General features: G+C 53.2%; 1 protein-coding gene across 1 annotated transcript in view; it reads left to right on the plus strand.

Moving 5' to 3' along the window:
* RGS3 (regulator of G protein signaling 3) overlaps positions 1-12,168 on the plus strand; it is a 133,188-nt gene extending 121,020 nt beyond the window's left edge. The window contains 5 exon segments of the mRNA XM_003480580.4: positions 4,545-4,609; positions 8,810-8,911; positions 9,301-9,362; positions 9,985-10,151; positions 11,207-12,168. Of these exon segments, the coding sequence (XP_003480628.4) occupies positions 4,545-4,609; positions 8,810-8,911; positions 9,301-9,362; positions 9,985-10,151; positions 11,207-11,392 (582 nt within the window). The 3' untranslated portion in view covers positions 11,393-12,168.

Genomic DNA, 13,243 nt, shown 5'->3' on the forward strand with positions numbered 1-13,243 from the left:
ACAGCTCACGGCAATGCCAGATCCTTAACCCACTGAGCAAGGTCAGGAATTGAACCCATGTCCTCATAGATGCTAGTCAGGTTCTGTTTTCTGTGAACTCGCAGAATCTAACTCTTAACCAGGACTATTATTATAGCTCTAATTATAATACGAATTATAGTTATTATTCTAAGAGGTAGTGAGCTCCCAGTCCCTGGAAGTGGCTGGTGGGGGCTGGGCATGCTCTGGGGATTCCTGTCTGGAGTGAAGGGGGTGCTGGGAGGTTCAGCAGGGAGGGCCCTGTCACAGAGCAGGGCTGCGGGGCAGTGGGCAGTGGGAGGAGAGCCCCTGTGCACGCTGGGCCCTGGGCAGGCCTCGCTACAGCTCCTGGAGAGGCTCAGGAGGCATTCTGAGGCTGCACATGAGAGCTCCGACTTTCTGTCTGTTTCTTCTCCTCCTGGCGCACAGCACCCTCTTGTTGTATGGGTTTCCCTGGTCACTTTGGGGGCCGGCTCCCAGGGCCAGAGCTCCCTGGCCCCCCTCTAAGGCTGATTGGTGTGGGCCCGTCCCTGGAGAAGATGACCCCCTCCCAGCAGTGAAAGGAAGAGCCCATTTCCCAGCAGTGCAGAGGCTGGGGGCGGTGGACCGGGCGGGAGTGGTCCCCAGGCCCATTGTGTGGGGCCGATAAAGTGCGGAAGCTGAGCTTAGAATGGGAGGAAGCCCAGTGCTCGTGGCCCTTTCCCACGGGTGGGGGCTTCAGGCGCTGCCCAGTCAGGCCAGCACGACTATGGCCTTGTATGTGCATGGAGTGACAGCGACAGCACTCACTGGGCAGTGAATGCTGTCAGCCCCTGGCATGCCAGGATGGGCTTTGGGGGGACCAGGCTTTCTCCTGGTGCATCTCCCCACAGTGCGGTGGGTGACCATCACCACGCCTCTGCTGGACCTAAACAAGTTGAAACCGAGTGGCTAGAAAACGTCTCCAAAGTCACTGGAAGCAGGATCTATACTTAGGTCTGGCTGCAAACTGTGGATCAGGAGCCCCACACCGTAGGCGGGTGTGTGCCTGTGTGCGCACGTACACACGTGTTTACGGGCTTGGTGGGGCAGCATTTTCAGGAAAGAGGCAGCATTTCCCCTGAGTCTTTCACTGAAAACATTCCCGATGTGCCCCGTCTTTACTTTTGAGTAGCAGCATCCTCTGGTGGAGAAAGAGAGTCCCTGAGTTCTAGATTCAGACCTAGATTCCAGCTGTCACTTCAACGTCAGGTATCCATGGGCAGTCGACTTAACTTCTCTAAGGTTCTTAGAGAAGAATATGGACCTACTCTGAAGATTAATAAGATATCATCTGGATATAGCCCATTCTGTGGTCTGGCCTATAGCCTGAGCTCTATGAATGAAGCTGTGGTTTGTCCATCCATCCACCATTTATGCATCCGTCCATCCATTCATGGATGATTGAGCCACCGAGGCCAGTAGCTCCTCCTGCTGACCATATCTGGATGAAATCCACTTTTCTCTTTTGGCTGCACCAGTAGCACATGGAAGTTCCCTGGGCAGGCATCGAATCCAAGCCACAGCTGTGACCCGAGCTGCCACAGAGACTCCATCCAGATCCTTAACCGGCTTTACCACAGCTGGAACTCCAAGTCCACTTTTCTCTTGAGAATTTAGAACACAGTATTTTTTTTTAAATTTATTTTACTGATTTAATTGTTGTGTTAATTTCTGCTGTATGGAAAATGATTCATTTGTACATATACATACATTCTTTTTCATACTTTTCCATTATGGTTTATCACAGAATATGGCGTATAATTCCCTGTGCTATACGGTAGGACTTTGTTGTTTATCCATCCTGTATGTAATAGTTTGTATCTGCTAATCCCAAACTCCCAGCCCATGCCTCTCTCACCACCCTCCCGCTTGGCAACCATAAGTCTGTTTTCTGTGTCTGTGAGTCTATTTCTGTTTCATAAATAAGTTCATTTGTGTCATAGTTTAGATTCCACATATAAATGATATCCTATGGTATTTGTATTTTTCTTCTGACTTACTTCACTTTGTACCTTTATTTCTATCCATGTTGCTGCAAATGGCATTATTTTGTCCTTTTTATGGCTGAGTAGTATTCCATTGTACATATGGAATTGCTAGATTATATGGCAACTCCATTTTTAATTTTTTAAGGAATCTCCATGCTGTTTTCCAAAGAGGCTGCACCAATTTACATTCCCACCAACAGTGTAGGAGGGCTCCTTTTTCTCCACACCCTCTCCCGCATTTGTTATTTGTAGACTTTTTAAATGATGGCCATTCTGACCAGTATTGAGGTAATACCTCATTTTAGTTTTGATTTTCATGTGTCTGATAATTAGCAAAGTTGAACATCTTTTCATGTGCCTGTTGGCCATCTGTATGTCTTTGGAGAAGTGTCTCTTTAGATCTTTGGCCCTTTTTTTTTTATTGGGTTGTTTGTTTTTTTATTATTGAGTTGTAGGAGCTGTTGTATATTTTGGAAATCAAGCTCTTGTCGGTCACATCATTTGCAAATATTTTCTCCCGGTCTGTAGGTTGTCTTTTAATTTAATTTTGTTTATGGTTTCCTTTGCTGTACAAAAGCTTGTAAGTTTGATTAGGTTCCATTTGTTTATTTTTGCTTTTATCTCTATTGCCTTGGAGACTGACCCAAGAAAACATTGGTTTGATTTATGTCAGAGAATGTTTTGCCTATGTTCTCTTCTAGGAGTTTTATGATGTGTGTCATGTCTTTTATATTTGAGTCTTTAAGTTTATTTTTGTGTATAGGGTAAGGGTATGTTCAAACCTCATTAATTTACATGCGCTGCCCAGCTTTCCCAACACCACTTGCTGAAGAGACGGTCTTTTCTCCATTGAGTGTTCTTGCCTCTTTCGTCATAGATTAATTGACTGTAGGTGTGGAGGTTTATTTCTGGGCTCTCTATTCTGAGAACGTAGTATTTTAAGGCTTAGCCCATCTTTTTTGTCTTACGAATGAGGACACTGAGGCCCAGGATGCAGCTCGTGAGGCCTCAGAGCTGAGATGCACACCTGGTGGCCCCCTGACTTGTCTTAGGACATAGCGTCCAAACCCAGGCTGCCCTTAGCACTGGCTCCTCGAGCCTCTCAGTGCATTTCCTGTGCTCCTGTTCTGAAGTGCACTGGGGGGGGGGACCCTGGTTTCCCCTGAGGAGGATGAACATGCACAGGCAGGCAACCGAGGGCAGCCTCAGTAGAGAGGGTGCGAGTCTGGAGTGATCTGGAGGCGGGGAGGAGCGGCAGGCTGGGAAGACAGAGAGACTGGGCCGCAGGCATTCCAGGAAGGGAGGGGGGCCAGGCAGCCAAAGCCAGAGGGGTGGGGCAGGATCTTTGGGCTCAGGGGAGCCCTGGGGAGTCAAGTCTCAGGCCTTGGATCAAGTAGCACGGCCTTCAAGACCCATCGTTCCCAGCCTGCCTTCCCCGCCTCTCTCGAGTCATTCATTCATTGGACAAGTATTTCTTGAGCTCCTAACATGTACCAGACCATGAAGGTGGTCTAGACAGAGGTGAAGGCAGACTGAGAGCCCTTGCTCTGGGGAGCTCACGGTCCAGTGGAGGAGACAGATTTGGAACATGCCATGTTGGGTGTGGTGGGGACCTCAAAACAGGTGAATGAGGCCCAACCTTTGTCTAGGGGTCAAGGAGGGCTTCCCAGGTGAGGTGGCATTTAGACAGCTTACCTGAGGTCTAGGTCTTTCCTGAGGTTGGGTCTTAAGAGGAAGGGGAGGTGGGACAGTCACAGAAGCATCCCCCAAGGAAGGACCAGGACGTGTAAAGGCCTGAGATGAGGGAATGGGGCTGTGAAGACATTTTTTTTTTGGTTGGAGGGCAGCTTGGAGGGGTTGCTGTAGCAGGGGTCAGGCTGGAGAGATAACGGAAGGAGTGGTAACTTATGTTGAAATGGAGCTTTCTGCCCAGATCCTAAGACGATAGTCCCCGTAGTTCATGTTGTGGAATCTGAACATTATCCCAAGGGCATTGGGGAGCTGTGGAAGCGTTAAGGCAGGAGAGGTACCTTAAATTCGCTTAACACACTGCTGACCAATCCTAGTCTCTTTAAAATGTCAAATCCTGAGTGAGTTAGTCATTACGATCTTGATTTTGAAATTAAGCAATAGAGGCTCAGAGAGGGACAGTGATTTGCTAAGTCACACAGCAGATCCTTGACTGAAGCGCTGCTCTCTGGCCTCCCTACTGCCATTAATGCTGTGCCCTTGGCTTCCCCACATAGAGAACTTGCCGTGGCTACCTGGCCACTGCTTGGCTTAGAAGGTGCCCAAGGAGGAGACTTCTTTGGGTGGAAGCTCTGCCAAGCCAGCCACACTCCTAGGGCAGGCCGGTCTCAGTAGCGGGGGTCTCCTCCCGCCCCCGTTCTTCAAGGGGTGGGAGCCTGGGGGTGGGGGTTGCTGGTTTGCAGGAGCTGTTGGATCCCCGAGCCCCTCTTTGCTCAGGCAGCAGCCCCTGGACACCCAGACTACAGCATGTCTGTCTTTTCTCTGCAGATGAGCGGGGCTGACACCGTTGGGGATGATGACGAAGCCTCCCGGAAGAGAAAGAGCAAAAACCTGTACGTTGAAAAGTTCCTCCCCATTGTGATCAGGGAGGACCCTGCACCTTCTTACTCAGCCTTTGGGTTTTTTTTTCCTCCAGGGGAGGGAGCGAGGAGAAGGGGCTGCACCCAGTTCTGCCCCAGACAGAGGCCCGTGAACTGCAAGATCTTGGGACTTATCAGTGGCCCCGGGGTGAGGTCCTGAGCAGCAGCACTGCCCTCTGCATCCACACACAGTGAGGCAAGGTGCTAATTTAGTATTTGGAAGCCACAGGGCACCAAGAAGAAGCAACCTGCCAGGTTGCCAACTTCTAAGCCAAGCAGTGGCCAGGTAGCCACGGCAAGTTCTCTGCTCCTGCTGACCAGCCAGGGGTTCCCTTTTCTCCTCTTAAGCTCTTAAATACTTGCAGTCTTGGACGTTGCCAGGAGAGGGTGCTGCTGGCCCAGAGAGAGAATCCCATGCTCCCCGTGCCTTTTTGGCCCCATCAGAGCATTTACACTTTCGATTTGGAGGCTCCTTGGAGATGCTCATTCATTCACAGAGAACGAGGGTGTTCTCGGGTCTCCTGGCACCTCGGGCCCTAGAGACTGAGGCCAGGAACAGGGGAGGAGGCAGGGGGCATGTCGTGGTGCGCAGAGGGAACCCCCCGTACAATCCTCTAGTGCCCACCATTCACCACCTGGGGCAGGGAAGAGAACAGGCATCCTTCCCAGTTGCCTCCTGCAACCTTCTTCCCTGAGCAACCTTCTTCCCTGACCTTGACCTTGGCTGGGGTCCACTCCCTAGAAACGTTTTCTCCCTAGCTTCCCTTCTTTATTTTATTTCATTTTTTAATTTTTTTGTCTTTTTGCCTTTTCTAGGGCCATCCACGGCATATGGAGGTTCCCAGGCTAGGGGTCGAATCAGAGCTGTAGCCACCGGCCTACGCCAGAGCCACAGCAACGCCAGATCCGAGCCACGTCTGCAACCTACACCACAGCTCCCGGCAACGTTAGCCAATGAGCAGGCCAGGGATCGAACCCACAACCTCATGGTTCCTAGTCGGATTCGTTTCCATTGCGCCACGACAGGAACTGCCCTCTTCCCTCTTTAGTTTTTTGCAGCAACTGTAGGCTTCTCTCACTCCTCAGTCTGGAACAAGCACACTTTCCAGGGAAGGTTTAATGCACGAACAGAACCAATTCTTTGCACCAACCATCCCTGGTCGAGGTAGGACCAGAGCTGCATGGGTGGCCCTCCCAGGGATGAAGCAGCGGAGGGCGGGTGTCCAGGATGCTGGAGCTACCCTGCTCCACCAACTCAAGTCTTCTTTCTAAGTGGGTGCTGCCTTTTGACTGCCCGAAGCTTACATTCTTAGAAGCTTAGTCAAGGACTCTTAGAATCTGGGAGAATAATATAAACATTGACTGTGCCAGGCACTATTCTCTGTGCATTACATATGTTATCTAATACAACCTTTATTGTAATTTTATTTTACATTTCTTTTTTTCTTACCCTATTTTACAAATGGGTAAACTGAGGCACAAAGCGATTAAGTTGCTTGTCCAAGGTCACAAAGCAAGTAAGTGGTAGAGTTAAGATCTGAAACCTGGCATGGGGCTCTAAAATATATATAAATATAAATATAAATATACGTACGTAGGTATATATATATGTATATTTCTTCAGAGCCTGTTATTTTTTATTTTATTAAAAATTTTATCGAAGTATCGTGGATTTACAATGTTATGTTAATTTCCATTGTACAGCAAAGTGATTCAATTATATATACATTTGTTTTCATATTCTTTTCCATTATGGTTTATCACAGGACATTGAATATAGTTCCCTGTGCAGTAGAGTAGGACCTCGCTGTTTATCCATTCTATGCATAATAGTTTGCATCTGCTAACCCCAAACTCCCAATCCATCCCTCCCCCACCGCCCTCTCCTTGGCAACCACAAGTCTGTTCTGTTTGTTTCTGTTTCGTAGTTAAATTCATTTGTGTTATTCCACATATGAATAAGCGATATCATACGGTATTTATCTCTCTCTTTCCGACTTACTTCACTTAGTTTGATAATTTCTAGGTCCATCTGTGTTTTTGCAAGTGGCATTAGTTGATTCTTTTTTATGCAGAGCTGCTGCTTTTAAGCCCAGTGCAGCCGCTCTGAAGGAGGTCCACAGCCCCCCCAGGCTAAGGAGTCTTTGAGCCCTTCCTGATGGGAGCCCATTTCCCAGGGGCCACTCCTTTCACCTTTTCATGACTGATCGGAGGAATGTATTCCTTTAGCTTCCTCTTGTGGGTCCCCATTCTGCTCTCTGGGCCCTCGGGGGACACTTGGGGCCCTCTGACCTCTCCCATCCTTTCTTGAGTTGCCTGCGTGGCAGTCGGGGACTTCTAAGGACCTTTGCAGCTGTACCCTGTCCCGTGGGTCTGCCTGGCTGTGCTTCTGGGAGGAAGGGCTTGGCTGGGCAGGAGCTTCAGCCTCCTCCAGCCCAGAGGAGCCAGCAAGGAGCCCAGGTGGGTGGGGGCAGCCAGCAGGTTGGCCCTCAGGCAGGCCCCTCCCCTTTCCTGGGCCTCTGTGTCCTCACCTGGACCTGGGCTCTGAGATGGAGCGCTGTGTCCCAGGGAGCCGTGCTCTCTCACTCCTAGCCACCCAGGGCTCTCCAAGGGCCTTGATCCTCACCATAGGGCTGCCGATCCCTCATCTCGTTAGCTTGGAATCTGCTAGCACAGGCTCTGCATCCCTAGTCAGCTGGCCCAGACCTTCAGGACACGTGTGGATAAGCCTGAGCGCTTTTGCCTCCTGCACCGTGCTAAAGCTTTATGTGCATTTTCTTCTCGCTTCAAAAACAGCCCCCGCAGATGGTATGTATTAGTATCATCTGTGTTTAACAGATGAGAAAACTTGCCGTTCAGAGAGGTTAGGTAGCTTGACAAAGGGCACACAGTTGGTAACTGCAGAGCTGAGATTTGAATCCACAACTGTCTTACTGCAGCTCTTAGCCTCCCCCAGGTACCACTTTCCTTAGTTAAACAGAGTGATCCTAGGTCTTAGTGCCCTTCGAAACTTGAATGACGTCAGAAGTACATTCCCAACTCATGAAACACCTTTATAAGTTGAATTATCTAAATTTCTTTTACGCTTAATAGCTTTGTGATTTTGATGACCCGTTTTCAATTTAACACATTTAATTTTTGGCTCAGTCAGCACTTTCCATCTTTAATCGGAAGGACAGAGATCAACAATTTAAATGAAAAATTGATTATTCAAAAATCGTAAGACTAAATAGGCACGAAAAATTCATTTCAAATGATGTTTTTGAAAGTTTATAGAATTTGTACTTTTGAAATTATTCAAGCCTAAAACTACCGAGAGTTTGCAGGACATCCTTCTCAGTCATGGATGGATGTACCCAAAGCCAGTGACTGAGGCTGGGCGGACCGCTGGCAGGAACTATTCTCTGGGAGGTGCCCCGAGCAAGGGTCTAGGGACCAGGGGGAGGCAAACAGGGGCATGAGACACTTAACCCCTTTCTTGCCAGCTGCTTGCCCATGCCGAAATCCGCCTGGGGAAGTGGCGAGGCTAAAAATGGTTCGTGGCTAAAAATAGCCGGGCCTGCCACCCTGGTGGGCAGAGGCTCCCTTCCCTTCCTCCCTCCTTCCCTTCCAGCAATTTGCTGACTTGTTTTCTCCTCCTTCCCAGGGCGCTGCCATGGTAACCGGGAGGCCAGTCACAAATAACCGGTCTGGCTAGCTGCCCGGCGGGCCCCAGAGGCCGCCCCTTACAGACACATGCCCCTTTCACAGGCTGCCTCTCAGGGTTGGCCAGGAGGAATATTTTTTTTTTTTCTCCCCGGCTCCCATCCTGGTCCCTCCCATTTCCTGGCTCCTCCTGTCTGAGTCTCAGCCCGGCCTGTGCTGGGAGGCCAGTCAATCGACTGGGAGCCCAGCGAGCAGCACTCGGCTGCAGCCAGAACTATTGCCGCCTGGGACGCGGGGTGGGAGACAGGAGCCCCGGGGGTGCTCTCAGCGGACCGTCCCAGGCAGCAAGGTGGGGGGCCCTACAGCGATGCTCCGAGGCATGTACCTCACTCGGAACGGGAACCTCCAGAGGCGGCACACCATGAAGGAGTAGGTGCCCGTCGCCCCAGCCCGCACCCACCCCACCCTGAGCTTGCAGCAGCCGAGTGCGCCAGCCTGACTGACCCCCGTCTCTGCTTCTGCCCCCAGAGCCAAGGACATGAAGAACAAGCTGGGCATCTTCAGGCGGCGGAACGAATCCCCTGGGGCCCAGCCAGCGGGCAAGACAGACAAAGTGATGAAGTCATTCAAGTAGGTCCTCCCTGCCACCCCTGGGTCCCCTCAGACACTCACCGGTCCCTGGGGGTGCAGGGCTGGCCATGGGCTTAAGAGAGAATGCTGTCGGCTTCCCTGGGGGATGGAGGCTCTCGTGGAGGGAGTCTGGTACCCAGGATCAGCTGCCTTCGCGGTTGGGAGAGGGGCTTTGCTCCTCAGGGAGGGGACCTCGGCTCCTTGCTCCTCGGGAAGGGCAGCCAGGGAGGGGCAGAGGTGGAGGCAGAAGTGATACCTCTTCTGGGCTCCCCAGCCTGGTTCAGCTGCTTCCAGGGCCAAAGGCAGCTGACAGAGGTCACCTGGCTCCAGCCACCCCACTTCCCCAAGCCTCCCAGTGCCCTCACCGAGCCCCTTGCCTCACCCCTTAGGCCCACCTCAGAGGAAGCACTCAAGTGGGGCGAGTCCTTGGAGAAGCTGCTGGTCCACAAATGTAAGTGGGGGCCGGCCGGCCCGTCCCCTCCCTGTGTCCTCCCCCCCTTCTCCTCCTCCACCGCTTTCCCAGGCTCAGGGAGTGCATCGGGCCTTGGAGAGGCTGCCTGTCCCCCTCTCCTGGGCAGTCAGGTGTCCCTACTCTTGGGAAAGGCCAAGGCCCTTGGTCCGGCCTTGGAGCCGGCTTCCGCCAGCCCCTCCCTGTCCATGGGAGCTGGCACTGCCTGCCTGAGGCCACTGGGACCTGTGTGCTCAGACCCATATTCCCAGAATAACAATAAACATTTCCATGTACTGAGGGCTTGCACTGGGCCAGATGTGCCCGCCCGCTCATGGGCAGGAGTGCTTCTGAGCCTCACCAGCACCAGGAGAGGAGACTGAGGATCCCCAATTGTCCAATGAAGGAATGGAGGCACAGATGGGGGCAGACCTGGCCGAGCCCACAAAGAGGCAGCGGCAGGGGCGGGACCGCATCCCAGGGTTCCTGGCTTTCAGAAGTGGGTCAGCTTACTAAGCTCCCAGCATCTGCACCCGAAAGGCCCCAAAAGGGTTAGCTGGAGGGCCCGAGGGCAGAAGGGGCTGGTTTTGCCTCTCACCTCGGGGTCTGGGCTTCTCCTTCACAGATGGCTTAGCGGTCTTCCAAGCCTTCCTTCGCACTGAGTTTAGTGAGGAGAACCTGGAATTCTGGCTGGCATGCGAGGACTTCAAGAAGGTCAAGTCACAGTCCAAGATGGCAGCCAAGGCCAAGAAGATCTTTGCTGAGTATATCGCCATCCAGGCCTGCAAGGAGGTAAGGCTTTGGGGCTGGACCCTCGAGCCCTCGTCCTCATGCCGGGGGCCTCCCAGTGACCGGGGTGCCTGGCAGCCTCAAGGAGCAAGCAGCTCAGGAAGGGGAGAGGCCAGAGCGATGCTTAGGGACCGTGGGCCCAGGGTGACAAGGAAGCAGGCTGGGGCCCCGGGAAGAACAGAATCCTGATGGATAACAAGGATAATGGCCAAGCACCACCTGTCAAGGTGCTGCTGGCTGCTAGGCACACGCTAAGCCCTCCATGTGTGGGCTCTCACATCTAACCCTCCCAACAACCCATAAAATAGGTTTTAATATTATTTTCCTTTAAACATGAGGAGGTTGTCTCAGAGAGCCTAACATCTGTGGGGTGCTTCCTCTGCATGCATATTAAATACAGTCCATCTATTTGATATGGATGATCTTAATTTCCACAACTCGGTGAGGAATATACCACCATTCTGGCTGATACACAAGGCAGGGGAGGCACAGAGCCCTTCAATAATTTGCTAAAGATCAGACATCCATTTTTTCTGTCTCTTTTTTTTTGCCTTTTCTAGGGCTGCTCCTGCAGCATATGCAGGTTCCCAGGCTAGGGTCTAATCGGAGCTCTAGCCACCAGCCTACACCACAGCAACGAGGGATCCAAGCCACATCTGCAACCTACACCACAGCTCACGGCAATGCCAGATCCTCAACCCACTGAGCAAGGCCAGGGATCGAACCCGCAACCTCATGGTTCCCAGTTGGATTTGTTAACCACTGCGCCACAACGGGAACTCCAAGATCAGACATCTAGATGTGGCACTGCTGGGATCTTGAACTCAGGGAACCAGACCCTGGAGGTGGTGTTTTCAGGCCCTGTTAACTCTCCCACCTGAATAGGAAGTGACCGAGCCAGGACTTAAGTCCACTAACCTGTGGGCCTCCGCTCTGAACCTTAAGATACAGGGCAGGGGCTTGGAGGTGAGAAGCTGGTAGGTCCCGTCCAGGGGCCCCCAGTCCCCAGGAGCAGCTTCTTGCAGGCAGCCCTGACAATGTCACCCTCTGCCCTGCAGGTAAACCTGGACTCATACACACGGGAACACACCAAGGACAACCTGCAGAGCGTCACGCGGGGCTGCTTTGATCTGGCGCAGAAGCGTATCTTTGGGCTCATGGAGAAGGACTCGTACCCACGCTTCCTCCGCTCTGACCTCTACCTGGACCTCATTAACCAGAAGAAGATGAGTCCCCCGCTTTAGGGGCCACGGGGGTGGAGCTCAGCGTTCACACCAGGCGGGCTGGGTGCCTCCCCACTGCCTCCCTCTCCCCGTGACAGGGGGGCAAGCAAGCCCGGAAGGCTGTGTCCGGACAGACAGACGGACATTTGGATGAGAGGCCTGGACCAAGAGAGGCCCAGGCCACTGGAGGAGTAGAGGGACTGGCCCCAGTGGGTCCCCACTGCCCTGGTACGAGGGGGCCCGAGGGCCCTGGCAGGTCAGGGGCCCTGGCTGAGCCAGATCCGGAGCTGCTGCTCCCGGATGTGGAGACTCTTGCAATGACCAAGTTCCTTAAAGAACTGGCTGATGGGGCAGGGGCTCAGGCCTGGGCTCCGGGGCTCTCCAGGGGGGCCGCCGGGGCTCTCAGCTCAGACCCCTGCCTTGAGTTTTATTTATTTAAACAGTAGCTGGATGCTTGGCACGTCGTCCTGTACTAGGAAACCTTTTGCCTCATCAGTTTTCCTAATTTCCAAGTGCAATATTTTAACCAACGCCTTGTGAAAAGCCACCTCGCAGAGAAGGTGGACACCATTTCCGGTTTCAGGGGATTCACTGGTCCCAAGCCCCAGTGGCGGGCAGCTGGGACTGCTGGACTGACAAGGCCCGGAGGGGTGGGGGCCGCAGTCTGACCTCACACCGAAATCCAGCACCCCTGAGTGAGGGCCCCCCGGGGGCTCCAGGGAAGCATGGCACCCTCAGACCAGACAGTGGCCGAGTTCTGGAGCAAATAAAAGGCCTGTGTTATTTTTTGTTCTTGACCCTTTCTGTGTGTTCCTGGTTTTGAGGCTTCCTAGGGAGACTGGGCCTGGGGCAGTTGGTAGGTGGGCTGTCATTCTAGCTGTTTCTCCTCTCTAGCCATCACCTGCCTCCCACCCCTGTGCCATATACATGATACGCTGGTGCTGTTCCCAGACAGCCGCCTGCTCTGTGCCAGGCGCTCTGCCAGGCTTGTTCCACTTAACATCTATCTCATCTTCCCCACAAGCCTGGGAGCTGGGGCTTATCCCCCTTTAACAGATGAGGCGAGTGAAGCCCAGGCAGGTTAGGTGACTTTTCCAAGGTCACACAGCCAGCAAGTGGCAGAGACATGGTTCAGCCCAAGCCAGCCTGGCTATACTCTGCATCACTGTCCCCTACCAGCTACCGGAGGGACTCCTAACTTGGCTGCTACTAGTCCCTTCCCGTCTCTGTCCTGCCACACCCTGAGGTTCCAGTGGAACTTTCTGGTGGTACAAGGATGGCTGGTGGAGGTGGATGAGGCCAGAATCTCAGGCAGGGTGGCAGCCGTAGATGGCAGGCTTGTGGAGGCCTTTAGGACAGAGAACGAGCCGGGGAGGTGACGGGGCCGGGGTGGGATCGTGTTCCCCGAGTGTCCCTCTGTGGCCCTGGGGAGGACGTCCCCCTCTGTGCCTAACAGGAGATGCAGATTTAGGAAAGGCCAGGTTCAAAGCCACGGTCCAGAGGGGGCCCTGGACCACTTGCTTAGAGGGGTGGGAGAGAGCCTGCCCAAGCCGTTGCAAAAGCTGCCCACACATACCACCTGCCAGGATCCGGAGGCAGCGACCAGAGTGGGGCCCTGGGGTGGGGACTGGCTCAGCTGGGCTGACAGATGAAGGGAGACAGAATTGGTGCCAGAGGGGCTGGGCCCCATCTCCTTGGAGCTTGTTCCCTGCGTGGGGCCCTGGGTTCAGGTCTGCCCACCGAGGACTTGGAGCTGCAGCCACTGTCCTCCATGCCGCCCTTGCTGGGCTCCCTGAGCAAGAGCACACCTAGGTTTCCCCCGAACTGGGAAAGCATCAGAAATGGTGGTCTTGGGGGGCCTAACTTGGGGCC

This window comes from Sus scrofa, chromosome 1, assembly GCF_000003025.6.
Source record: "Sus scrofa isolate TJ Tabasco breed Duroc chromosome 1, Sscrofa11.1, whole genome shotgun sequence".
Classification (NCBI taxonomy): Eukaryota; Metazoa; Chordata; class Mammalia; order Artiodactyla; family Suidae; genus Sus; species Sus scrofa.